The sequence below is a fragment of the Vombatus ursinus genome, unplaced genomic scaffold (assembly GCF_900497805.2).
Source record: "Vombatus ursinus unplaced genomic scaffold, bare-nosed wombat genome assembly UNPS02014798.1, whole genome shotgun sequence".
In the NCBI taxonomy this organism is placed as follows: Eukaryota; Metazoa; Chordata; class Mammalia; order Diprotodontia; family Vombatidae; genus Vombatus; species Vombatus ursinus.
The window spans coordinates 52,199,689-52,226,271 of NW_020954576.1; the positions used below are offsets into that span (position 1 = coordinate 52,199,689).

At 40.7% G+C, this 26,583-nt stretch overlaps 2 protein-coding genes across 7 annotated transcripts in view; one reads left to right on the plus strand and one right to left on the minus strand.

Moving 5' to 3' along the window:
- On the minus strand, positions 1-23,098 carry FCRL4 (Fc receptor like 4). 6 transcript variants are annotated; one of them, XM_027870973.1, is made up of 12 exons: positions 22,976-23,097; positions 20,244-20,264; positions 15,720-15,965; positions 13,571-13,825; positions 12,987-13,271; positions 11,635-11,922; positions 10,330-10,437; positions 3,743-3,770; positions 2,896-2,975; positions 2,087-2,155; positions 552-583; positions 1-469 (listed from the first exon to the last, which is right to left on the minus strand). In XM_027870973.1, exons 1-12 carry the CDS (start codon positions 23,001-23,003, stop codon positions 359-361), a joined length of 1,551 nt encoding a protein of 516 aa, XP_027726774.1. In that variant the 5' UTR covers positions 23,004-23,097; the 3' UTR covers positions 1-358. The 6 variants fall into 6 exon arrangements, with proteins under 6 accessions (XP_027726774.1, XP_027726773.1, XP_027726772.1 ...); XM_027870972.1 differs by having other exon boundaries at positions 552-580; positions 2,896-2,978; XM_027870971.1 differs by having other exon boundaries at positions 2,896-2,978; positions 22,976-23,096.
- The window catches only part of LOC114049435, a 167,094-nt gene that overhangs the window by 106,893 nt on the left and 33,618 nt on the right, over positions 1-26,583 (plus strand). The window lies entirely within an intron of this gene.

Sequence of the window (26,583 nt, forward strand, 5' to 3'; positions counted from 1 at the left end):
TCCCTCTCCAGTGTATACATATACACATATATAAATATATGTGTGCATATGTGTATATATATGGGTGTGCCTTTATATCAGTTTCCCCAATGAGGCACCTCTGCTTCAATGTCTTCAGCCCTTCAGGAACACAACAGAGCAGACACAGGTCAGAAAAGCATGAAATGAAAAGTCATGGGTTCTCTCTGGAGTCCTGGACCTCCTGCCTACATTTTCTCATGACTGTGCCAGCTTCTCCATGGAATAGATGAAAGAGGAATCTTGAAAGGACAGGTGAAGTAACAGACCTTGAAGATCTTTAAAGAATGTGCCAAGTGTGAACCCACGGCTCATGGATTGGTGATGAGAGCAGGACATTTTAAAAGCCAGTGGGAGTAGCTCTATTGCTCTCATTCACAGTCTGGGAATTTCCAGTTGAGTCTCCTTGAGCTTCTTCATTCTTCACTACAGAGTAGATCACTGAGTTGTCCTGGGAAACAAAATACAAATGTAAAGCCCTAGAGAAGGGAGAGAAAGGGAATGGGATTGGGAAACCAAGGAATGTGACTCACCTTGTCATCTGGAGGCTTCCCTGAGGCATCTGCTGTGGAGAGAAGAGGGAAGTTAAGTGAAAGTAATAATGTTCCGTCTTAGATCTCATATTATCCAAGAGCTCAGGATACAATGGACCTTTTCCATTGGTCACTGTCATCTTTCTTTAAAAGGCTATTCCTTTCTTCTACTTCTATTCCTGTTCCGATAGTCTCAGCTTTCTGTTTTATCCATCCTTTAACCCACCTTTTGCTAAGTCCTTACCAAGATTCCATAGACACAGAAAATCAATCTCCTGATATTCCATTAACAAAGTTTTTTCTTCTTCTAATCCCTGATTCTTGCCTTCACATTTTAGCATCTTGTTTATGTGATAATGAGAATTTCCTAACCAGTGCCACCTTTAATTGCTGTCTATTGGTGTTCTCCATTAATTGTAAAAAAGAAAAAAACCTCACCCATGATCAGAAACTTCCCCTGATGCAAACCCAAAAACACCTTGTAGCTCTTAATTTGCCCATTAGCACTATTCTATGGAAAGGGACTACAGTGAGAGGAAGGGGACAAGTTTGATTCTCTTCAATATATACTCTAGAAACTGGAGGCCAAACAGGGGTTCAGGTAGGCCTCCAAGTTCCATAACTGTTTTCCAGTAAGACAGTAACAAAGATAGAGAAATCTATGTGGCTCCCTAACTTTCTACCAAAGGGACCTGGAGGGAGCTCCTTGACTAGGTCCTGACAGAAGGCCAAAAGCAAAAATTGCCTATGATGTAGTCAGTCTGGCTAATATGGAAATATGTTTTGCAAGACTTCACTTGTATAATTGATATCATATTGCTCGCCTTCTCAATGGGTGGGGGAGGGGCTAGAGAGAGGGAGAAAATTTGGAACTCATTATTTTATTTTTAGGCAATTGGGGTTAAGTGATTTGCCCAGGGTCACACAGCTAGTAAGTGTCAAATGTTAGGTCTGAGGCTGGATTTGAACTCAGGTCCTCCTGACTTCAGGTCCAGTGCTCTATCCTCTAGGCCACTTAGCTGCCCCAGAACTCAATATTTTAAAAAATGAATGTTAACATAATGCATAGAGAATGCAGCCAGTCCCCCAGAATAGAAGAGTCGGTGGGTATATTCTTCTGTCTGCACAGTTCTGCTGGTCAGGCCATGAGGGAATGATGAACTTCAGTAGCCTAGGAAAACAGCTCTGTGGCTACTTTACTGTAAGCTAAGCTCATGTAGGACAGGCAAGGATATATCATGTGTACCAAGTGACAGATTCCCAGTCTGTGCTACCACACATAGCAAGTGATAGAAGGGTGGCTGAGGAAGCAGAGGCAGGCACAAGGGAAAGGGTGAGGCAGCAAAGAAGCTCAGACACGCAGAGTGTGTACAGGGAGGTAGGTAGCAGAGCAGAGGACAGTTCTCACATGGGCACACCAGTCATATCTACCACCTTGAGAAGCAACTGAAGGATGTCAATATCTACTCATACAAGTCTGTGCTCTAAGCTCCAATAAAAACACTCTTTAGTCATAGCTACTCCCAGTCTCTCACCTGCACCTTCTTTTCCCTGCTGTGTACTCCAGACCTCTGAATAGACCACATCTCCAATAACAGGAGTCTCTGGAATAGAAAATGAGATTGTCTAGGAGGCTACTGGATTTTTTTCCCAGTCAACTCCCTGACGATTCAAATTTGAGGTGGTTAGAAAGACCTTACAGGACTTACCTCACATTCATAGAATCTTAGGGTTGGACATCAGAAATGTATTCTTCTCCAACCCTTTACCTGAATGAAATATACCAAACAGTGCTAGAACATTGAGCCAAACCTAATAAGAGGAAATTTAATGGGGAAGGGAATCTTAGGCTTTCCTTCTCTGTTTAAACATGGAATGGCCTGCCTCAGGAAGTAGTAGGGTAGTAGGTTCCACCTCGGAGTTCTGCAGATAAAATCTGATGATTATTTATTGAGTTAAAGAGAGATTTCTAGTTTATATATATATTAGATTCAATGCCCTCTGATATCCTTTCCAATTCTGAGATTTTGTGATGATATTGGGGATCTCACTACCTTTCAAGGCAATGCATTTTATTTTCTTTATATCTCTGTAACTAACAAAAAAGTTTTCCTTTATGTTGAATAAAAACCATCCACAGTAAGATTTCTACCCATTGTTCCTGGTTCTATACTCTAAGACCAGTGTACAATTGGTCAATACCACATGAAAGTCTTTTTAAAGGATAATATTCATTTATCCTCCCCCTCCACTTCTCAACAAGGCTCCTCAGTTTCCCTTTCCTTCTTTCCTCCTCCTCTCTGAGCCCACCTTGGGAAGAACTTGCTGATTGTATGAGCCTTACCATCACTATGTATTTCTTGCAGCTCCAACCGAGTGGGTGCATTTGATTCCATGGTTTCTTGGGACATTTGGATGGGAGGGCTGCTGTGAGACACAGAAAGACATGCTATTTTGGGAGACAATGACAGAACTAAATGTGAATGATGCAGTCAGGGGAAAAACCCTGAAAGGAGAATTGTAGTGACACTGGGCTTTAGGGAAACCAGCAACCAAGAGGGCACAGAGAATTCTGGGTGATTTATAGGGTGATAACACCAAGCAGATTTTTCCCCCTTCAGGTTTTCACTTAATGGTAGCGTTGGTTGGAGTAGATCAGGCAGCTTGGGGCAAGGGGCCAGACAGTGAGGTCCATTTAGTCACATTGCAGCTTCTCATCCCCTTGAGAGGGGAGGTAAGTAGATGACATTATTCTCAAAAGACTTTAACTCAGCATATGCCTGGGCTTGATCCTGGATGCTTAGAGTGAGTTAAATAAATACAGATCATGCTATGAGTGGTGAGAAGTCTGGTGGGATTATAACCCGTAGCCTGAGTCACTAACGTGGACAGAAGATACATAGATAAAGGGATAGCATTGAATAGGCCAGTGAGTCAAAGAAATAAATACTATATTAACACCAGGTGCAAGCAGCATACAGAAAATGTATGCCACCGGGACTGAGTGGGAGAGGGAGAAGGTGGGAGGAGCTTGGTATCCAAGAAATGGATTTTATACATCCAAGGGGTGTTAAGACAGGAACAAGACATGTCCAGTCGCTGAGATAAACAGGAGTTGCTGGACTAAATTCCGTATTTCTGTGCTGTGAACACCTTAAAAAATACAGTAGCAGGAAAAGGTAGAGCCTCACCTGGCCAAGTCTGTGGAAGAATTTTCCCCTGAAAAGCAAAGTAGAAGAATGTGTCAATAGATGTTGTCTCTCTGGCAGATCTGCAACTACTTCAGTTCAACTGGGGCTTTCCCCTAAGGCACCAAAATTTAGGGGGCACTGAAAAAACTGCAATTCTTTTAGAAACAACTGAGTTTAGCACCTACTTAGCAAAAATAATTAGTTGGGGGAGGGAGACAAACATTTATCAAGGGTCTATGGTGTTTCAGGCACTTTATAAATATTATTGCTTTGTAGTGATTATACACACACACACATACATGTATATATATATGTATATCATTTCATTTATTAAAATAGTAAACTACTAAAAGGTACAGTCCTTCCACAACACTGAACCTTGTATCTTGAAGTTTAATAATAACTAGCATTTATATAAGACTTTGAGGTTTGCAAAGTACTTTACAAATGTTATCTCATTTGATCCACACAACAACCTTGGGAGGTAGGTGCTATTATTAACCCCATTTTACCAAGGAAGAAACTGAGGCAGACAGGGGTTAAATGACTTGCCCAGCATCACATAGCTAGTATGTGTCTGAGGTTAGATTTGAATTCAGGTTTTCCTGACTCCAGGCCCACTCTATCTAACTTCTACAATTCGCTTCTAGTCATAATAATAGCTAGCATTTACATAGCACTTTACAAAGTTTACAAAGATATACATATGTACGTATGTATGTACATATATACATATATATATATGCTATCTCTCTCATTCTATTCCTCTGAGTCAAACCAACTGAATTTATAAAACGTTGATTTAAGGGTGAGTTTTATGCTGGTTCCTCAAAATATATTTTGTTAAGGCTGTGCTGGGTGCTAAAATGCCTATATGTATGTGTATATATAAATATATATGCGTATGTATATACATATATGTATGTATATGTATGTGTGTATACCATATGACTGGGAGGCTCAAGCACTTGCAATCAGCTGGCCATGTGTTACTTTGTCAATTCACTGGGTCCTGAGAAGATTACAAGCTAAATTAAGTTCTTACACAGTAAATTATTATATTGTCCTCTAATTGTTTCATAAGCCTGAATCTTGTCTCCTCAATAAGACTTTAAGCTCCCAAAGGCCATGGGCTGGTTGCTACATGTGCCAACAAACTGGACATTTATGAAGGACCTACTATGTGCATGGCCCTGCCGTAGGGGAGATGCCAAGTTTAGATAAGTCACTGCCCCTGCCCTCATGGAGTTTGTGGTCTATTAGGTGGATATGGCACATGCCTATAATACAAAACAATCCATATTGGTTACATGAGAAAGGTGCATAGTACTATGTGGTTGAAAAGTCATTACTGAGTGAGGAAATATGGGACCACTTCTGGAGGAGGTACCACTTGAGATAGGTTTTGAAGGATGAGGAAGAATTCATCAGCCAGGGAAGAGGGTATCCTCAGCATAATTAGTAGCATGAACAAAGGTACAGAGACAAGAAGGCATGAGGAGTGGTTTGAAATGGTAAGCAGTCCAGCTTGATTGAGTGTAGAATTCATGGAGGGAATTAATGTAAACTAATGTTCAAGCCTGTGGCCTTCTTGGTCCAGCTAAGTCAGGAGGCAGCATTGAGGACCCTGCTTTTAATCACACCATCACGTCAGAACCCACTGGAGGCAGAAGGTTCACACAGATGCCGTGAAAAGGCCAAAGCTTTGGGGAAACAGATCAGGTATCACCATCAGCTCCCCACATTCTAGCCTCCAGAGATCACATTAACTAACCTCCTCCTGAATCTCCACTTCTTCTACTGGTTTCTAGCTCTTATCTTAGCCCGTTGGATTTTGGTGCCCTGAAGAAACCCTACTGCCAACATTTCATGACCTTTTCATTTGCATTTACTTATATCCTGATTTAGATGCTGCCCCTCTTAACCCCAGAAGAGATTTCCATTTCTTAATTCCGGTGATGGATAGAAAGTTAGGATGAGACCAGATTGAGGATGACCCTTAATGTCAGTCAAAAAGCATTTGAATTTTACCTAATAAGGAGCCATTGAAAGATTTCAAGCTGGAAGTTCTGAGTTTGTATGTGTGTGTGTGTGTGTGTGTGTGTGTATAATATATATTGAGATTGAGTCTCCCTATCTTGCCCAGGCAAGAAGCACAACACCCACTCACAGGCCAGTCCCACTATCGATAGACATGTAAGCTTTAACTTCCCATTTATTTTTTTTTCTGATTTGGGTTTTTTGGTTCCTCATTAGGCAGACCTCAAGGCCCTCTGTTTCTGAAGACTCATCATATTGTGCCAGACTTAGTGTGGCACCCAATTGGGTGTTAGTCATCCTGTAGCTCAGAATTCCCAGACTCAAGTAATACTCTTCTCCCTCTTCCCTTCCCTAGTAGCAAGAACCACAGATATACATCACTATTTCCAGCTAGATCTATATTTATGGAAGATTGCTGGAGCAGTGATATGAAGGTTGGAAGAGATTGGGGAGAAAATATAGGTGGGAAGACCCTTTGGAGCCTATTGAAATAGTCAAGGCAGGTAAGTGATAATTAAGGTTGTGACCCTGACTTTAAAAGTATTTCTCATATACTATCTCATCTGAACTTCTCTAAAATGCTGAGAACTAGACAATGCAAAAATGATTATCTCTATTTTATTGATTAAAAAAAAAAAGCTATGGTTTAATGACGTTACGTGATTTGCCCAAGAGTGCAAAGTTAGTAAATAACAGAGACAAGTAAATGGTAGAGCCTGAACTCAAACCCAAATTCTTGTACTCAGATGTCGTGGTTATTCCCATCACACTACCTGGCTGCACAAAGCAGGCACTCAGTATATGTGCATAGACTTGAAAATGAGAAGTGTCAATTTCACTATTTGCAAATTTCTAGGCATGGGGACTGGACCCTGTGATTTCACTGATACAGGGTCAACTTATAGTCTTGGAGAACTGTCTGAACTCAATTATTTTGAGTTTGAGAAACTCAAATATAAATGGATCCCTGCTAGCCACATATTAAGTTATAAAATCACAAATTAACATTATCTGTTATATTGTCTTTTTATTTATTTCATTAAACATTTTCCAATTACTTTTTAATCTGATTGGGCCTGTTCTTGGGAGTTTTGTGGGCTTCCCAGAGCTTGACTCCCCTGGCCCTAAAGCACTGAAAGATTAAGTGGGTTACAATAGGTCACACAGCTAATATGTGTCTGATGCCATGTTTTCCTGGCTTGGGCTCATCCTCTGTCCCTGGCCCCAGCTTTCCTGACTTACTCTAGCAAGTCGAGTCTCCTCTTGAGCTAGTTCCACCACTAGGTGGGAAACTGAAGGGAAAAAAATCTACTTGGTGTTATTACCACATAAATCACCCAGAATTCTCTGTGCCCTCTTGGCTACTGGCTCCCTAAAGCCCTGTGTCACTACAATCCTCCTTTCTCCTAGGGTTTTTTCCCCCTGACCACATCAGTCACATTCAGTTCTGTCATTGTCCCCCAAAATAGAATGTCTTTCTGTGTCTCATAGCATTCTTTCATCCAAAGCTCTCAAGAATCCATTGAATTAAATGTTCCCACTCAGTTGGAGTTGCAAAAAATACATGGTGATGGTAAGGCTCGCACCACCAGCAAGGTCTTCCCAGGCTGGGTCAGGGAGTAAAGGTAAGAGACAAAGAAAGTGAAACTAAGGAGCCTTGTTGTGGAGTGGCAGGAAGTGAGAAATAAATATCTTTTGAAAGATTTTTATGTAGTTTTTATTGACCAATTTTCTATCGGTTTTAGAGTTTAGAACCAGGAACAATGAGCAGAAATCATACTACAGATGATTTTTATTCAACATAAGGAAAAACTTCTTTCTTTTTTTAAGGCAATTGGGATTAAGTGACTTGCCCAGGGTCACACAGCTAGTGAGTGTCAAGTGTTTGGTCTGAGGCCGGATTTGACCTGAGGGTCCTCCTGACTTCAGGGCCAATGCTCTATCCACTTTGCCACAAGGAAGAACTTCTTGTCAGTTAGAGAGATGTAAAAAGAGGAAATGTCCTGCCTTGAAAAGTAATGAGCTCCCTACCATTGAAGGTCATCACAAAATCTCAGACTCAGGAGGGATAGCAGAAAGCATCTAATCTAATGGATGTCTGGACTAGAAATCTCTCTACTTTGGGCTCATTCTGAGATTGCAGTCTGCTTAAAAACCCAGATATCTTTCAGCTCTAGCTATGCCTCCTCCATCCTCTATTTGTAAAGTTGATTACTTGATCACAAATGAAGAATTTTACATTTATCACCATTAAATTCCACCTAATTAGATCTGGTCCATCATATAGCCTGTCATGAGCTCTAATACCCAACATGTTAGGTACCCCACCCTCCCATCTTGTCATCTACAATTTGACAAGCTTGCTGTTTATGACTTCTTTGAGGCATAAAATGTCAACAGCAGATGACCAAGGAGAGATCTTCTCAATTACATTATCATATTTTGTCCCACAATTTGCAGTTTCATTCTTCCTCACAAAATTCCACTAAATTGTCTATATTTCTCATTTGACCATAGTTCCCAAAGTAGACCCTCATTTCTCAGAAATGATTGGAAAAATATACTCATATTGAGGAAGTGAAATTAACCCTGAAGAGCAAACAGAAGTTCCCACAGAAATGACTCATTAATTTTAATACTTTCTTTTAAGATGCAAAAATATCCTATCACACCCCAAGGCAGAAGTCACCATATTCCCCAGCTATCAAGGCATCTTCTGCAACCTCTGAAAATGGCTCCTGGGTTGAGGCTCAGAATAGTCAGTATTACCCCCCTTCCCTTTGTGAAAGCTCTTGCTGGTTGACTGACCACTGGGTGCTGAAATTGATTCTTCACCCTATTATCAGTCTTCAAAGACAACAAGCAATGCCCTAGTTTAATTAGTATTTTTTCATAATTTGCATTTAAAATTTATCAAAAATTTCTCCCTAGAAAAGTATATTATTTAGCTTGTAATCTTGAAGTGTGTGCTGAGATTTTTTTTTCTAGCATAGAGTATCAGAAATGGAGCTAGCTGGACTTTAAGTCAGAAGACCCGACCTCAGTACTGACTGTGATCTTGGGCAAATAACTTTTCTGGGTTTCAGTCTCCTCATTTGTCAAATGAAGGAGGGGATATTGGACCAAGTGCCTTCCAGTTCTAATATTCTTTTAAATGATCACATTACAAGAAGAGGAAGGTTCAAGCTCAGTTTGTTTAATAATTAGGGAAATTGAGGGTGAGATCTTCAAAGAGTAACATGTGGTAATTACCACAAAAACCCCAAAGGACTAAGAGGCAGTTAGGTACATGGTGAAGAGAGTGCCTGGTCTAGAGTCAGAAAGACCTGAGTTCAAATCAGACCTCAAACATTTACTAAGTGTGTTACCCTGGGCAAGTCACTTAACTGTTTGCCTTTCCTCAACTGTGAAATGGGAACAATAACAGCACCTACCTTTTGGGGTTGTGAGAATCAAATGAGATATTTGTAAAGCACTTAACACAGAGCCTAGCACATAGTAGGTACTAGATAACTGCTTATTCTCCTTCCCTTCCCCTCTGCTCAGAAGCAAAAATAACCCCAAACTAAATCTTCCTGAGGAAGGTTTTTTTTTTTAAACTTCTAAGGGAGCACCTCACATGGAGGGAGGACAAAGAACTCAAAACTGAAACGCAGCTACCCTCCTTGAGGTTGTCATTATTCCTCTACAGACTGTCCTCTCTGGTCTTCAGCAGCTTCCCATTACCTATCAAATAAAGTATAATCTTCATATCCTGGCATGAAAGGCCCCACATAATCAGGTTCCAGACTGGGTTTCCATCACATTGTTCCTTTCATGTACCCTACATTCCAGCCAAATTATTCCCCATCCCCAGTCCTTGTTTATCCATCTCCCACCTCTGTGTCTTTGCCCAGGCTACTCCACATGCCAGAATGAGCTCCTCCCCCTTCTCAGCTTTTTGAAAGGTCTCCCTTTTGCTGCCCAGGCCATGGAGTCTTCTCATGATGCCTCCTTCCCTCTTCAAGCTAAAAAGGATCCCTCTCTCCTGACATTTCCCATAGTGTCTTGTGCAGGTTCTCTCTTTTGTGCTTAATCTCCTCCTTTTCAAGGAAGGGAAGGAGCATTTATATGAAATCTACTATGGGCCAGGTACCATGCTAAGCACTTTACAAATATTACTTGGGTGTGTAACTTGCCCAGGTCACAGTTAAGTGTCTAAAGTTGGTTTTGAACTTAGGTCTTCCTGACTCCAGACGTATCAGCCTAACCACTAACTGCCTCCAGAGGGGATAATTTGTTAGATGGTAAGCAAGTTAGGAGCAAGGACTACATTATAGAGAGTTGGCACGGTATGGTGTAAAGGGTGAAGGATTTGGAGCCAGGATAGCTCTCTGCAACTCACTTCCTTCAACTATAGGCTAAGGACTCATCCAGTGCTTTCATTGGTATAGGGAACTTGTGAGTGTCAGAGCTGGACCTTAAACCCAGGGCTGTTGACTTCTAGTGCAGTATGTACCACTCTGTCTCTGGCTGTGACAAAGGGAAAATAACAAAGGGTGACAAACCTGATTTCCTTTGGTGCTTGCAGTAAACCAGAAGAGCAACAGTAGTAAGCCCAAGAGCACTGATCAGGGCCGTGGTGATTCCTGCCACAAGTGGGCCCCTTCCATTCCCTGCAGGCACAGAGGACAATATGAGCCTTAGAGAAGAGAAACCCAGGACCTAGAATCTCCTGGGGCAAAAGACCTATTGCCTCATCTGGACTGGAACCCTGTGGCATAAAAAGTGGAACAGAAGTCTGAGAGGCAGGGCACAAGAGGGCCTCTGGGGCTTAGCAGAAGACATTGGGGAAGGAATGAGGTCTAGTTATCTCCGTTGTCCTGACTGCCATTGGAAGAGTCCCAAAGATGCCTTCAATGAGTCTACAAGAGGTAAAAATGTCAGCTTGAGGATTTCATCAGATCAAAAATCTAAGGGCAACCCAGGTAATCCAGGGAGTCAGAGGATTGTTGGAGAAAAGGAAAATGTCAGTTCATTTTGCTGCCACCACCCTCCTTCACATCAAAGAATTCAAAATCTGCTTTTGGTAAACACCAAGTCTTCCTTCCTGGGCTACCTCCAATGCTCTCTCTATGCCTGATGAATATGACCTAGTGCTTAAAGTTCTATGTGGACTCTAGAGATGATGAATCTTGGAAAAACATTATCCAATCGGTATCTCTTTTCTTGGAATCTCTTCATTTTCAGTTTATGCCTGGGAACAAAGAAATTCAGAATATCTGAGGAACAATTCAATCTGGACTGAAAGAGGAGGCAACTAGAAAAGAGAAGTTGGACAGGGGAGTTCAATGGGAGCCCAGCTTGGGTTGGGAGTAGAAGCAGGGAGGAACTAGAATAAAATGGAAACTTACTGAAGTGCCAAGAAAGGATCTGGGCCAAGAAAGGGTTTGACTGAGGGACTGCTAAGCAAACTTTTTCCCCCATAAGCTGGATTTTTGCAGTTACATTTTATATCTGTAATTACCAAACTCCATGGCTTGTATCCTAAGGAATCTTCATAAGTCTAGTAAAGGAATAGATGGTCTAAACACCAACATATCCCCTAGGACTCTTTCATCTCTATTTAAGAAACAATGACTGAAGGCCAGGTGTAGTGGCATGAACCTACACTTTCTGCTACTGAGGAAGTCAGTAAATCATTGGAGCTCAGGAGTTCTGAGCTGCCAAGTAAGTTAAACTGAGCAGGTGTCCACACTAATATGATGAGTCCCTGGGAAACAGGGGGCCACCAGGAGGGAAAGAAGGAAGAAGGAAAAGGGAGAAGGAGGAAGAGAGGGAAGAAAAGAAAGGAGAGGAATGGAGGTACTCACTTCTCACAGTGATGCTCACAGAATGGCTGGGAATAAGGCTACTGTTGTGGTCAGCTGTGCAGTAGTATTTCCCAGCATCACTCTTCCTCACAGCAGAAAATACAAACTCTGCTACCAATGAGCGCAAGGTCTTCTTCCCCAGAATGGCTTCTGTGCCCTCTCTGTACCAGGAGAATGTGATGGCCCCTGAGCCTTCAACTACTGAGCAAAGAAGAACCAGCTTCTGCCCTTCCATCACATGCCCTCCATGAGGTTGCACCTCCATATGGACTCCAGAGATGGGGATTCCTAGGTGAACACATAATAACTTGTGAGGTCCTCTACCATGGAGGACTTGAGGTTTAGGGAAGAGGCTGAAACAAGCATTTGAGGTGCTGAAACGGGCAGGGTAGAGGAAATACAAAATGTTTCAGGATCAGATGTTGAGGAGGAAATAGTACCCTCACTCTTCTTAACCCAAGTCTCATGAACTTTCTAACCCTAGCTAACTTTCTAACCCCACACCAATGGCATCAATTATTCAAGATTAAATAGGGTTGGACCTCCCTATGGGAGGATAGTTCTCCCAACAGGTTTGCCTCTGCTATTTTTGAAGGATAGAGATTAGCCACATATCGAGCCAAGCTTCTCCTCTAGCCTACTTCTAACTCCATCTCCCAGCGATATTTTGATAGGGAGAGATATTTAATAAATGCTTATTGAATATTGAACCCACTTATTTGGATACTGTCTTGACCCTTAGCATATGCTCCCTTATTTCCTCTTTTTATAACTCCCTAACTAGATTGTTGACACCTTGAGGGAAAGGGATTTACATTCTTTATTCCTCTTTGTATCTCCAGTGCCTATCATGACGTATTACATATGGTAGATCCTCAGATTGTTTATTGTCATAATGGATCCCCTTTCCTAAAGGTCCTACTCCATTGTCTTATCATCCTGAAATTTTGCTCATCTGAGTCATCAGGGGCAATCTCAGTTTAGAGTACATCTCTCTCCCTCTCAACACAGAGAGAGAGAGACAGAGAGACAGAGACAGAGAGACAAAGAGAAAGATATATACATATGAATGTTGAGGAAGAGTTTGTCTGTGAGACATTGAAAACAATGGGGACCCAGAGGTGGAAACAAAATACTATCTATATCTCTTGCCTTGGAGTCTTGTGGTTCTCAACCCATTCCTAATGTTTCACTTAAGAAGAGGAGCCCCCTCTCTCTAGTAAGGATCCCATTCCTATACTAGGGACAGGAAAAGTCACACAGAATAGGACTTAATGCCAAGATGATAACCATTTACCCAGCCTCCCTCTTCTTAATTCCAGACCTATTAGACCTCTCTCCCTCACACTTACTCCTCACACTCATCGTTATTGGTTGACTCTGTTTGCAGACCCGAGGAGACACAGTTTCTACCTCACACCAGTAAAGTCCTGAGTCTTCCCTCCAGAATTTTGAGATTTGGAGCTCTTGAGCTCTGGCTTGGCCCAGTAGAATGACCCCGGGATCTCTGAAGAAGGAGAAGAGAAGTTGGATGCTTGACTTCTCTGGAGGGATCCATATCTCACACCTTAGAGTCACCAGACTCCCCTCTATGGGCTGGGAGTCTGTTGTTTTCAGCACTGGACGTGAAAACAACTCTAGAAAGAAGAGTCCAATAAAGAAATGAGCCTTGGTTTTTCAACACTTACAGATGCTTAACCAGACAAAGAGACACACCCATGCACAGTGCCCTCCCCCATTCAGTTTCCCTTCCCCTGGTTGCTTTAACTCCTGCTTTCCCAGCTCCCTAGAGAACGAATATTACCAACCCAATCTGAGTTTCCATCAATGGTCAATCCATAAGATATCTCTCTGTCATGTCCATCCCACTCCACCAAATCAGTGACCCTGCCACTGACTATCCTTATCCCTTTCCCCATAGGAATGGCAATCATACCACGGATGTGCAGATTCACTGAACTTGATATAATCTTCCATGACATATGTTTGAATGCAGTACAGTAATATAGACCGCTGTTACTTAAACTTGCTTGTGGGATAAAGACATCTGAGTTTTGGTTAAAAGCAGAGAAAGGTTTTCTATTCTTGTAGTATGTCACACGGGTCAAAGTTACGTTATTTTTTTCCTGGCACTGAAGAATCAGACTATCTCCTTCAAAAGCAAGGTAGGGAATCCTCAGGATCAAAGAAACTGTAAGACACACCCACATTCATTAGTTACTTAGCCATACAATCTCCAAATTTTTTGAGGTTTAATATATTCATTCATTTGTAACAAAGGTCATCCTGAAGAACCTATGTAGGGATGGGCTTCTCTATACATTCAATAGACCATTATCTAGTGCCTACTGTGTGGAATGAAGAAGGAAGGAAGACCAGGGAGCCCTTAGCCTGAAGCTTCATCAGGATATTCAGGACTTTCCTGTGCCCTCTGCTTAACATTAGACTTAATCCCCTGATCCAAATTCCCCTCTCTCCAAAGTGAGACGGCTTCTCCTGAATACTGCTTGTCAACTCATCCCTCGAGCCTTTGGAGATAAGACTCAAAATTTTGGATTTGTGGGGAAGGAGAAAAAGCACTGTACTTGGAATCAGAGTGGCCTAGTGAATGTGTCACTGAACTTGGAGTTAGGAAGGACTGGATTCAAATTCTGCTTCAGACAGTAGCTGTGTGACTCTGGGAAATTCACTTAGTTTCTCTGAGCCCCAGTTTCTTTATCTATAAAATAAAGATGAAAATAATACCCATTTCACTGGGCTTATATGAGGATCAAGTGAGACAATATATGTAAGGTTGGAGATAGGGATTATACTTCTGATTTTCGTTTGTATAAGAATTCCCTGGTGAGGAAATCTCTCTACCAAGGGTAAGCACTTTCTCTAAAGTTACCGTCTTAGAGAGTTGCCTACGCACTGAAAGGTTAAATGATTTGTCCATGGTCACACAGCCAGTATTTATCCAAGGGGAAACTTGAACCCAATTACTCCTGGCTTGGAGGCTAACTCTAAAAAACTCTATAAATGGGAGCTGCCATCATTAACATTACCATCATCATCGTCATCATTAGTATCACTGCAATCTCATGATTCCTAGCTTTTTTGATTGAGTTCAAATGAAAATGATCTGGTGATATTTGGTATTTAGTAATATACTGACTATAGGTATGTCTCAGAGATATTGGTTCCAGACTACTTCAATAAAGTGAGTATTGCAATAAAACAAAACACAAATTTTTTTGTTTCCCAGTGCATATGAAAGTTGTATTTACACTAAACTATAATCTATTAAGTATTACTCTCACCTCCCACAAATCCCATAGAGATACATTCAAGATTCTCCAGAAAATGGGTTGCCCCTTCTCCTGGGCAAGGCTCAAACCTTGATTCTACTGTCCCCTGTGCCCTCACTGCTACCCTCTGTATACCCTGATTTTTCCCCAGGTGAAAAAATTCAGCTCATGCTCAACATGTCCAAAATAAAACTAGTTATCCCCCACCCCCCAATACTCCTCTCTTCTCAGCTTCCCTTTTCTTGTCAAAGGTGACACTGTCTAAGACAATTCCAAGATGGAAGATGATATCCACATCCAGAAAAAAAAAAGTATGGAGTCTGAATGCAGATGGAAGTTTACTATTTTCCCTCTTTTTTTGTTTGTTTTTTCTTTTTGTGGTTTTTCCCTTTGGTTATGATTCTTCTTTATAACACGACTAATGTGAAAACATGTTTAATATGACTGTACATGTATAGCCTATATCAGATTGCATGCCATTTTGGGAAGGGGAAAAATTTGGAACTCAAAACCTTATAAAAGTGAATATTGAAAACTAAAAAATTAATTATTTTTTTAAAAAAAGGTGACACTATCTTCACAGTCACTCAGGCTATTAGCCCATTTACATTTCCAGTCCCTAGTAAGAGAAATTCTGAGGCAGTAGAGTGAAAGCTGGAACTAGAGGTGACAGAGCCTTGGCTCCTAGGCCTGGAGGAGAATTGAGTTATGGAATCTAAATCCTGGGATTCCCAGGGAGAGAAAGATAAACTGAAACCATTTTTAATGTTTTAATTAATTCACCTCTTTTCTTACCTCTAATAAAGATTAAGTTTACAGAGTCACTAAGGGGTGAATTGTTGGTCTTGCATTTATATGGCCCAGGATTATTAACTATTATGTTGTTTCCAGGGGTTTCTTGGAGCATTATCCCCTTATGGTACCATTTTGTTTTCCCTAGTGCATAGAACTGTAATCCGTTGCATGTCAGAAGCACTCTTTCCCCTTTGAAGAAAGTGGTCCATGGAGGATTGATATAAATTACTGGTTTTGGCAAAAAAGCTGAGTAGAAGAGAGAAAAGGCAAAAAATGAAAGATACGTACAGTCCCAACATTGGAAATCAATATATGAATGATAAAAAAGGGATTGCTTCACATGACCTGGGAATAGCTTCCTTCCAACCGAACTCAGTTACCACCTCCTACGAGGAAATTTATTCTGATCACACAAACACACACACGCACACACATCCAGGGGAAGTTTATTCTGATCACACACATACACACAGTTGTTAGTGCCCTCCCCCCAAAAAAATTACTTTGCCTATATTTTATGTTTAGTTTTCTATGTGCCTATTGTTTAGAAGCACCTTTAAGGTGGACCCTTTTTCAGCTTTGTCTCTGTGCCTCCAGCACCTAGGACAGGGGCTGACACACACTGTTGTTGCTGTTTCTGTTCAGTTGTGTCCAACTCCATGTGATCCTGTGGACATTGTCCATGGGGTTTTCTTGGCAAAGATACTGGGGTGGTTTTCCATTTCCTTCTCAGGTGTGTCCCCATTCCACAAGTGAGGAACTGAGGAAAAGAAGGGTTAAGTGACCAGCTCAGGATCACACAGGTAGCAAGTGTCTGAGGCCGGATTTGAACTCAGATCTTCCTGATGCCAAGCCCAGTGCTCTATCCACTGTACCATCTAGTTTCCTGACTATAAAACTCTTGTTCATCTAAACTAAATTGACCTAAACGGTTGGGATAGAAGAAAAGAGTAGGGGAACATGGTGCACAGACAGCTCTCAACCCACCATAAACCCCTTTCTCACTGCTGTATCCAGGGCTAGCACTGGTTAAAATTGCTGGAAGATGAAATTGTCTTTTAACCCCTTGACCCTCCCTTTCTTCTGTAAACACTTCCTTCTGGGGATATTCCTCCTTCCTGTCTTTGCACATGTTCTCTTTGCAGTCACTAAAGCCATCCCCTATTCTCAGTCACTGCCTATCAAAATCCTATGGGCCCTCCAAGACCCAGAAAAATGCTGCTTCTGAAATAAAGCCTTCCTCATCATCCCATGTGGAAGTCCTGTCTCCCTCCTCTGAGGTCCCATAGTCTGTGTTACAGAATTCCCTGCGTTGCCTTGCATCAGAGTTACTGTATTCTCATACCTAGAGGCAGAGGCTATCTGTTACTTATCTTTGTATTCCCCTTCAGTGTTTAACACAGTATCTTTCAAATGGACAGGAAATAAATAAACAGATAGGCCAAGTGTCTTTTTGCTCTCTCACTCCTTACCACCTACTCAGCCCTAATATTAGAAGAAATAGGATAAATTAACGCACAAAAAAAATCATTAAAACATCCATCCCCTTTGACCCAGCAATACCACTAACTAGGCCTATACCTAAAAGAGATCAAAGAAAGAGAAGGACTCATATGTGCAAAAAAATTTTTAGAGTAGCTCTTTTGTAGCAGCAAAAAAAGACCTCACAAGCTAAGAGGGTGCCCACCTATTGGGGAATGGCTAAACAATGATGATTGACATAGACAGATAGATAGATAGCCAGACAGACAGACATAGATAGATATATACATATACATGCATACATACATGTATGTGTGTATGTGTGTGTATATGTATATATATATATATACATATACATATATACATACAGAATGCAACTTTGCCATAAGAAATATTGAAATGGATAGTTTCAGAAGGAAACTGGGAAGGCCTCTATGAGCTAACCCTAGTCGCTCTTAATTCTGATGCCTTCTCTCTGTTAATTATTTCCTATTTATTCTGTATATAACTTGCTTTGCATGTATTGGTATACATGTTGTCTCCCCCATTAGATTGTAAAGTCCTTGAGGTCAGAGACTAACTGTCTTTTGCCTCTTTTTGTATCCTCAATGCTTAGCATTAGTGTCTGGCATATCACAGGTGTTTAATAAATGTTTATTGATTGATTGGTTGATGCAGAATGAAATCAACAGCACTAGGAGAATGATGTATACGATGACAACATTATAAAGAAAAATGATTTGAAAAGATTTCAGAATTAAAGTCAATGCAATGATAAACCATGATGCTAGAGGATGAAAAATAAAACAAGCTACCTACATCCTATCATAGAAATGATGGACTTAAAATACATAATAGATATACTTTTTTGGACATGGCTAATGTTAGAATTTCTTTTACTGTATCATGCATATTTGTTTTGAGAATTCTGTTTTTTTTTAATTATTCACTTGAGAGAAGGGAATAAGAAGGAGAGACATAGAAAGAGAGACAGATACATAGAAAGATGAATAAGGATAAAGTCAATAGTGAATGAAAAATTAAATTAATGAACAATTAATTAGTAATTACCAGTAACCAAGTAAAATACTGATTCAGTATAATATATTGCTAATTACATTGGTAGCAGCTAGAACTTTTACCCCCTCCTTCCACCCCAAACCAAAGGCTTTCTGTCCTAAAGGTACACATGAAGATGGCTAATGGTAATAATTTCTGTATCCCAAAGATGTAAGAAAGGGAGAATTGATTGGTGGCAGCAGTGGTAACTAGGGAAGAAGAGAATTCTGGAAGTGCTATCCCCATCTTGCACCGAATAAAACTGAAGGACCATCTAACACTAAAGAATTCCCCTTGCCTGACCCGTAAAACTATAGAATATGGTAGCTATGCTGAAGCACCATGAGGAATGGCAAGAAGTGGAGAAACAGACAGACAGACACAGAGAGAGAGAGACAGACAGACAGACAGACAGACAGACAGAAACAGGGAGACAGAGAAAGACAGACAGAGGCAGAGACAGAGACAGAGTCAGAGAGAAACCAACTTGTCAGGACCAAAACTTACTGGGGTGGCTGGTAGGGGTTTCTCTCTGAGGAACCTTTATATCTGGAACTCTAAGTCACTTTAGAGATCTATATAACTATATCTATCTTTCTATATCTATCTCTATATCTCTATCTCTAGATAAATAGATAGATAGACAGATATCTTTGGGACTTTTGGGACTAATGGTCATTAGGTTCAAAAGCCTCTGTTTTGTTGTCCTCCTTGTATTATTTTATTGTTATAAGTTTTATTGATGATTTGTTTTTAAATAAAAATTGTTAAATTGCTAAACAAAGTAAGCAAAACCAGCCATTACAGTGCCCTCCCCTGATAATGTATGCCATATCCTGCACCTGTAGTCCCACGCCTCTCTACTGAGAAGAAGCAAGGGCATTTTATCTTCTGTTCTCTGAAGAGAACCAAGAGACCCCAAGTACCCAGAGATCAGTTGTCTTTTAGTGTTCTTTTCATTTCCATTCTTAAAGTCCTCAGATCTATTGTTCCCCTGGTTCAGCTTCCATTATTTTGCATGCAGAATGATGCAGTGGGAAGCATTTGCAGTCAGAGGACCTTGGGGATCATCTAATCCAATTCCTTTATTTTATAAATTAAAAAACAAAAACATAATTGGTCCCAGAGAATTTAAGTGATTTTTCCCAAGGTCACACAAGTAATAAGAGACAGAGCTCTGATGTGACCCCAGGTTTTTCTAATCAGCCCTGAGTTCTTTCACTATACCATAGTGCTTTCCATTTGCCTTCCGTGTATGTGTGAGTTTGTGTGTGTGTGTGTGTGTGTGTGTGTGTGTGTGTGTGTGTGAGAGAGAGAGAGAGACAGAGAGAGAGAGAGAGAGAGAGAGAGAGAGAATGCTAGCTCCTTAAAGACAAGGACTGTTTCTTTTTGGCCTTTGTATACCCAGTGCCTACACAGTGCCTGGCACACAGTAAGTACTTTATAAATCTTTGTTGTTTAGTTGTTGTCTCAACAATCCAAGGTAAATAGCTGGGACTGTCTATATTATGTAAGGTCCTGCTTATTACACCAGAGACTTTTTCTATGAGGTCCTAAAGTGGCCAAAGACGGCAAGAAAGAGTGGAGCTGTCACCTTCAACGCCACGAAAAATGCATATATCCCTTGGTTCTTATCTAGTAGTACTTCTTTGAAAAAATCTGCCCTCCCCCCAAGTGCTGAGTATCCATTACTCCATTCAGAGGTTTCTCTCCTCTGTGATGGGTGCCAAGAGCAATGCATGGGGAGCAAGAAGGATTTTTGCATACCAGTTGGCCAGAGCAAAGGGTATGACCACAAAGCATTTCTGACTTTTTGGTGTTACCATCATTAAGAGCAGATGCCACTTTCACATCCCTTGAACTTTTACCAGAAGGTGCTAAGGCAGACAAGGCTTCTTCCCACAGAAAAAACAGATCTCCAGTGGTTGCAGAAGTGACACAGTTACCTAGAGACCATGAAGAGCGAAGAAAAGAGGAACTCACCAGATTGTCCACTGACCAAAGCTGCAAGAGAAAGTCAAGACCATGAGTTAGGGCAGGATTTATTTTAATGCTTTAAAGAATCCATAGGTATTCTTCCAAAGTAGCTAACAACCCTTCCACCCCTTAGGAAAGAAGGGAAGAAACATGCATTTATTAAGTACCTACTATATGTCAGACACTGTATAAATGTTATTTTATTTGATCCTCACAACCCTGAGAAGTAGGCACTGTTATTAGCCCCATTTTACAGTTGTGAAAATTGAGGCATACAGAGGTTAAGTGACTTGTCCAGGGTCACACGGCTACTAAGTATCTGAGGCTGGATATGAATTCTGGTGTTCCTGACTCCAGGCCCAACCCACACTCAGCCACAGTGCCACCTCACTGCCTCAGCTGCCCTAAGCATAAGTTCTTCAAGAGCTGGATCATGCAATCATGGATTTAGGGCTGCAAAGGGGCCTTTGGGTTCATCTGCCCCAGTGACCTCATTTTACAGGTTAGGAAACTGAGTTTCATAGAAGCTAAATAGCATCAAGGGGCAGAGCTAGAATTTAAACAGAAGTCCTCTGGTTCTAAATCTAGTGCTATTTCCATTTTACCCCACTGTTAGTGGGGGTTAGGAGTTTGCTCCTGGTAATGACCATCTAGTATGTCTCTTGACACGTACATACAACCCCCAAATATACTGAAGCTGCCTTGCTATGAAAGGTGAGAGGTGAGGAACAAGAGTAGATGTCCATTTGTCTTCCACTAGATCAGGGCAGTCCCCTCTACATTCACCGGATGGGTCTATCCACCACAGCTTTTATAATTACTGCATTATAATATAATTTGAGATCTTGAGATGCTATTCTCCATTCTTTCCTATTTTTTCATTATTTCCCTTGATTTTCAAGATCTTTTGTTCCTCCAAGCAAATATTATTTTGTCTATCTCTATAAAATACCATCCCTTAGCATTATTGATAAATTGATTATATATGTGTATTATTGATATATTGATATATCACTAAATCTGTAAATTAATTTAGGCACAATTATCATTCTTTTATATTATTGTGGCCCAACCATGATTACTGAATGGTCCTAATTATAGGTCATTGTTTATTTCTTCAAAGTCTGATGCTCATATTTGTCCTCCATCCATGGTTCTGTCCAGGGCTTTCTTCTCTTCTCTCTATCCTCTCTCACTGATGATCTCATTATCCCCCCAAGGGCTCCATTATCACCTCTATGAGGATGGCTTCCAAAACTGCATATCCAGCCTGATTTTTGAGCCATTTAAGGCTTTAAATGTATCCCTATTATCCCTAATTAGGGCTATCTCTAACATCCTTGTTTTCTAAAGGAGATGCAGCATGGGGAGACAAAGAACAGGAAACACCAAACAATTGCCACCAGCTGAAAACCATTCTTAAGGAAGGGGAGTACATAAACAGGTGTGGATTTGGACCTGAGGCTGGAGTTTGCCACCCCTGACATAGAGATCAGGATAGAGATGAGGCATTGTGTTCAGTAAGACTCTAACGTTCCTGATTCATGTCCTGACACATATCGGCTTTTTGCAATACCGTCAAGCTACCAAACCTTTCAATGCCTCAGGCAACTCTCTAAAACTTAAAATGCAGAACAGGTGCAGATGGAGAGCAATTTCCAAACTGGGAGTTCCCTTGCCAGTTCATTCACAGATTCAATTCTCTCTCCTCCCTGCCCCTCTCCACCTTCATCTTATTTAATTTAACCCAGTATTACACACCGTTGACCTAGTTTTGGATCCCAGCTTAGTCATCCAGGAAATAAGTTACCCGTGTCCCTCCCTGCTTTTGGGGTATCTACAAATTCAATGAGCATTCCATATATGTCTTTATCTAATTCGCTGATAGAAATGTTAACAGCTCAAGAGCAGAAATGATCCCCAGGCACTCCACTAGACTTCTTAATCCAAGATTATATTGAACCATTAATGATTATTCTTTGAGACTTGCTATTCAACCAGTTCTGAATCCACCTAAATGTATTATCATCTAGCCCACATCCCCCAATCTTTTCTTCAAGAATAGCATAGTGTTGGAGTAGAGAGAGTACTAGATCAGGAATCAGGAAGACAGTTCAAATCTAGCCTCAGACCCTTGCTAGCTGTGTGGCTCTAGTTAAGTACCTCTGTGTACCTCAGTTTCCTCATCTGTAAAATGAGGATAATAATAGCACCTACCTCCCAGGGTTGTTGTGCAGATAAAATGAGATAATCTTTATAAAGTGTTTTGTAAACCTCAAAGTGCTATGTAAATGTCAATTGATACTATGATTTTGTCAAATTCTTTGCTAAAATCTAGGTACATAATATCTTCAACACCTCCTTTATCTACCAGCATGATCACCCTGCTGAAAAAGGAAACAAATTTAGACTGGCAAGACCAGGTCTTAATGAAATCACACTGCCTTTTTGTGATCCCTTTGATAACAGCATTTAGAATTTTGCCAGGAAGAGAAGGCAAGCATTGTTATTTGGCCTATAGTTTGTAGATTCTGTTCTCTTCCTTTCTTTTTGAGATCATAATATTTGTCCTCCTCAAGTCCTACTGTATCTCTCCTGCTCACCATGACCTTTCCAAAATGAAACACACCAAAAAGATATATTTCAAACAGCCCATCCAGGGACCTCATTTCTGGGAAATCAGCAGGGCTTCATCTGCACCTTATCCCCAAGGGCTTGTGTTAAGCCATCCTACTCACCAAGGGCCAGCATGAAGAGCAGATCCATGGGGGATAAGAGAAGAGATCAGACAAATTCAAAGTAGGGGCTGTCCACACCAGCACCAGAAAGCGAGTGAGGGGACCTGCATCCCCAGATAAAGTGAATTAGAAAAGAGAAGTAGAGAAGACCTGCTTCTCTACTAAGCATGTTAATGATCATGCTGATCAGTACTTCCTCAAGGCTGGGACAGACTCTCTTTTCTCAACTCCATCTTTTTATTTAAAAAAAGAAGTTGTTTGAATAAATCTGGTCTGTCCCTAAAGACCTCAGTGCCATATCTAAGCTGTCTTAGATCCTTCAGCTTCTCTCTCCAAGGAATTTTCCCAGCCCACTATTTCTAGATCTAGGCACAGGATCAGCCTAGAGTCCGTATAGGTTCCATATCATAAGTCCTGTACCACTCAATTAGAATCCCAGGGTCTTAGAGATGGAAGGAACTGTAGAGGCCATTTAGTACAACACTCCACACTCCATGTCAGAATCTCTCTTATAGAGTCCCTGAAAAGTGATCACCTGGCTTTTGCTTAAACCATTTCAGTTCTCTTTCATACAAATTCTTTCCAAGGTAGCAAAGAACTGAAAACTGAGGGAGCACTCATCAGTTGAGAAAGGACTGAATAAATGATATAGAGAAATAATGGAATACCTTTGTGCTGTAAAAAATGATGAGGGGTATAGTTTCAGAAAAACCTGAGAAGACCTACATGGCCTGATGAAGAGTGACGTGAGCACAATTTATACAATAGCAACAAAACTTTGAAAGACTTAAAAACTCTGATCAGCACAATGGCCAACCATGATTTCAGAGGACTGAAAATAAAGAATGACGTCAACCTCCCAAGAGAGGTGATAAACTTGGGGTGCAGAATGAGAGAGAGATGCAGATAATTACAGATATATATCTATATCTATCTATACATATATATATATATATATAGAAAGAGAGAGAGAGAGAGACAGAGAGAGGGAGAGAGAGAGAGAGAGAGAGAGAGAGAGAGAGAGAGAGAGTTTAAGTCAGTCCTCTGGCATAAAGGAGTCCCTCCTGGGAGGATGTAGGGCTCCCCTATTGAACCCTACTTTCTACAAGTGGACTCCTATATAGTACTTCCCCAGTGTATGTGCAGCTGTTAATAAGTTAAGTCCTTGGTTGAGTATCCAGTTTATGTCTAAGGAGAGGCTCGTAGGCCAGCCAGAGATGTTGGGGAAAACAACCCCTTCATGAGTTTAGGTGCTGACAACAGCATATAGAAGAATGAGTGTCGGTTCAATGCAAAGCTTTATTGGGAGCAATGGAGGAGAGGGGGGAAGGAGAGAGAAAAGAAAATGGAGCCCACATACAACTCAGGCAAACACACTAACATAGAGTATATAACTCATTCAAGGGCAGTACTGTGTTGGGGTGCACAGAGACATAGGTCCACTCACCAGGAAGAGGGTGCTACAACAGGGAAGTGTGCTCCTGGATGGGAGGTGATACTCCCAATAGAGGGGAGTATGTTTCCAAAGTGTCCTTCTGAGTGTGGGGTTCTCATACTCTGGTTATGAGTGGCTCCTCTAAAGCTGGCGAAGTTGCATATCAGGGGTTAGGGCAAAATAATATTTTGGAGGGTTTATCATCAGGGAAAAAAACAAGTTGATGGCAGATAATGTATTATTTGAATGATACAGTTGCACTAATCTTTGAAAACTATTATTATCAGTATTTACCAGAACTATAAGCTTACAGCCTCCCTTAAGGGCAGACTGTCATGGTAGCCTCAAAACCATCAGGCCTAATATCAAGACTACTAGATCTAATCCTATAGCAGATAAAGACAGACAGAGACAAAGAGAAGATATAGATATAGGTATACATATAGGTATAGATTTGGGCATAGCCAATGCAATAATTTGTTTTGTTTGGCTATGTGTGTTACATCATATAGTAATTTTATGTCTATAGAACGATATGCAGTGTTTAGCACCAACTGTTTTCAGGTCCCGTTATGGATCAGTTAGTGTCTGATGTACCATATCATATGCAAATAACTCCAATTTATACCACTGTCTCAAAAGTAAAGTACCTTCTAGGGGATGGAATTTGAGTCCTTTAGCTTCACTAGTTCGGCTTGTACTGCTTCCCAAGTCCTTCATCAACCATTTGCTCTCACTTTCAGTCACCTGAAGCAAAGAGAGTTGGTTGGTGCATTAAAACAAGTTTCATACACCCTGCTAGCATCCTATCCAATAGAAAACCCACTCTAAGCCTAACTTCCATTTTATTGTGGTCCAGCTCCTTCACTATCATTTATGAGTTTCACTCCACTCTTAAGTTTCACCATAGCTTCAGTGACCCTTGGGATAGAGCATCTGCATCCACATTAGGCTTTCTTGGCTGTCTCTATGTGATGTATTCATAGTTTGCTAGTGATACTGCCTACCTCTGGCAAGCAGTTTTGAACTTGGGAGTGGTCAAAATGTGACAATGAAGTATTGTCAATCCACGCTTTTTTTTTTTTTTTTGGTTTTTGGTTGGGCAGTAGAGGTTAAGTGACTTGCCCAGGGTCACACAGCTAGTAAATGTTATGTGTCTGAGGTCAGATTTGAACTCAGATCCTTCTGAATCCAGGACACGTGCTCTATCCACTGCACCACCTAGCTGCCCCCAGTTCACACTTCTTAAACATGGATCAAGAGCGAACTATAGCCCTAGTAAGAAATATATTGAAATGGCTCGATATGGCAGCAGATGTCATTAAGAAGCATGAAATGGGTTCAATGTGTTCAAAGAAAACTACTACCAACTCATGACACACATTTAGAAAATATAAGCACTAGCAAACCTTGGACACTTTTTGTCAGTGACATTTTGTCTCTAAAAAAAAAAGTGGTAAAATATAAACTTTCCCAATTGTGTGTCATCTTCAAATTTGATGAGCATGCCATCTATCCAAGTCATTGACAAAAATTTCAGACAGCAAAAGGTTAGTCATACATCCCTGGGGAATTCCTAATTTTATTTAGTTATTATTTATTTATTAATATTTCTCCCTCTTCACCACAAGAATAATATGAGATACTTTAATAAATACTTTGCTCAAACATTTGGTAAATTATATCTAAATGTACCCCCAAAGAGATAGAAATAAAGGGAGAAGAACATATTTGTACAAAAATATTTATAGCAGCTCTTTTTCTGGTGGCTAAGAATTGGAAATTGAGGGGATGCTCATCAACTGGGGAATAGTTGAACAAATTTTGGTATATGATTTTAATGGCATATCATTAAGCTATAAGAAATGACAAGCAAGATGATTTCAGAAAAACCTGGAAAGACTTATATGAACTGATAGAAAGTGAACTGAACAGAACCAGGAGAACATTATATACAGTAACAGCATTTTTGTATGATGAAGAACTGTGAATAATTTAGCTATTCTCAGCAATACAACGATCCAAGACAATTCCAAAAGACTTATGATGAAAAATGCTATCTGCCTCCCGAGAAAGAACTGATATTGTTTGAATATAGACTGAAGCATGCTATTTTTTACTTTCTTTTTCTTTCTTTCTTTCTTTCTTTCTTTCTTTCTTTCTTTCTTTCTTT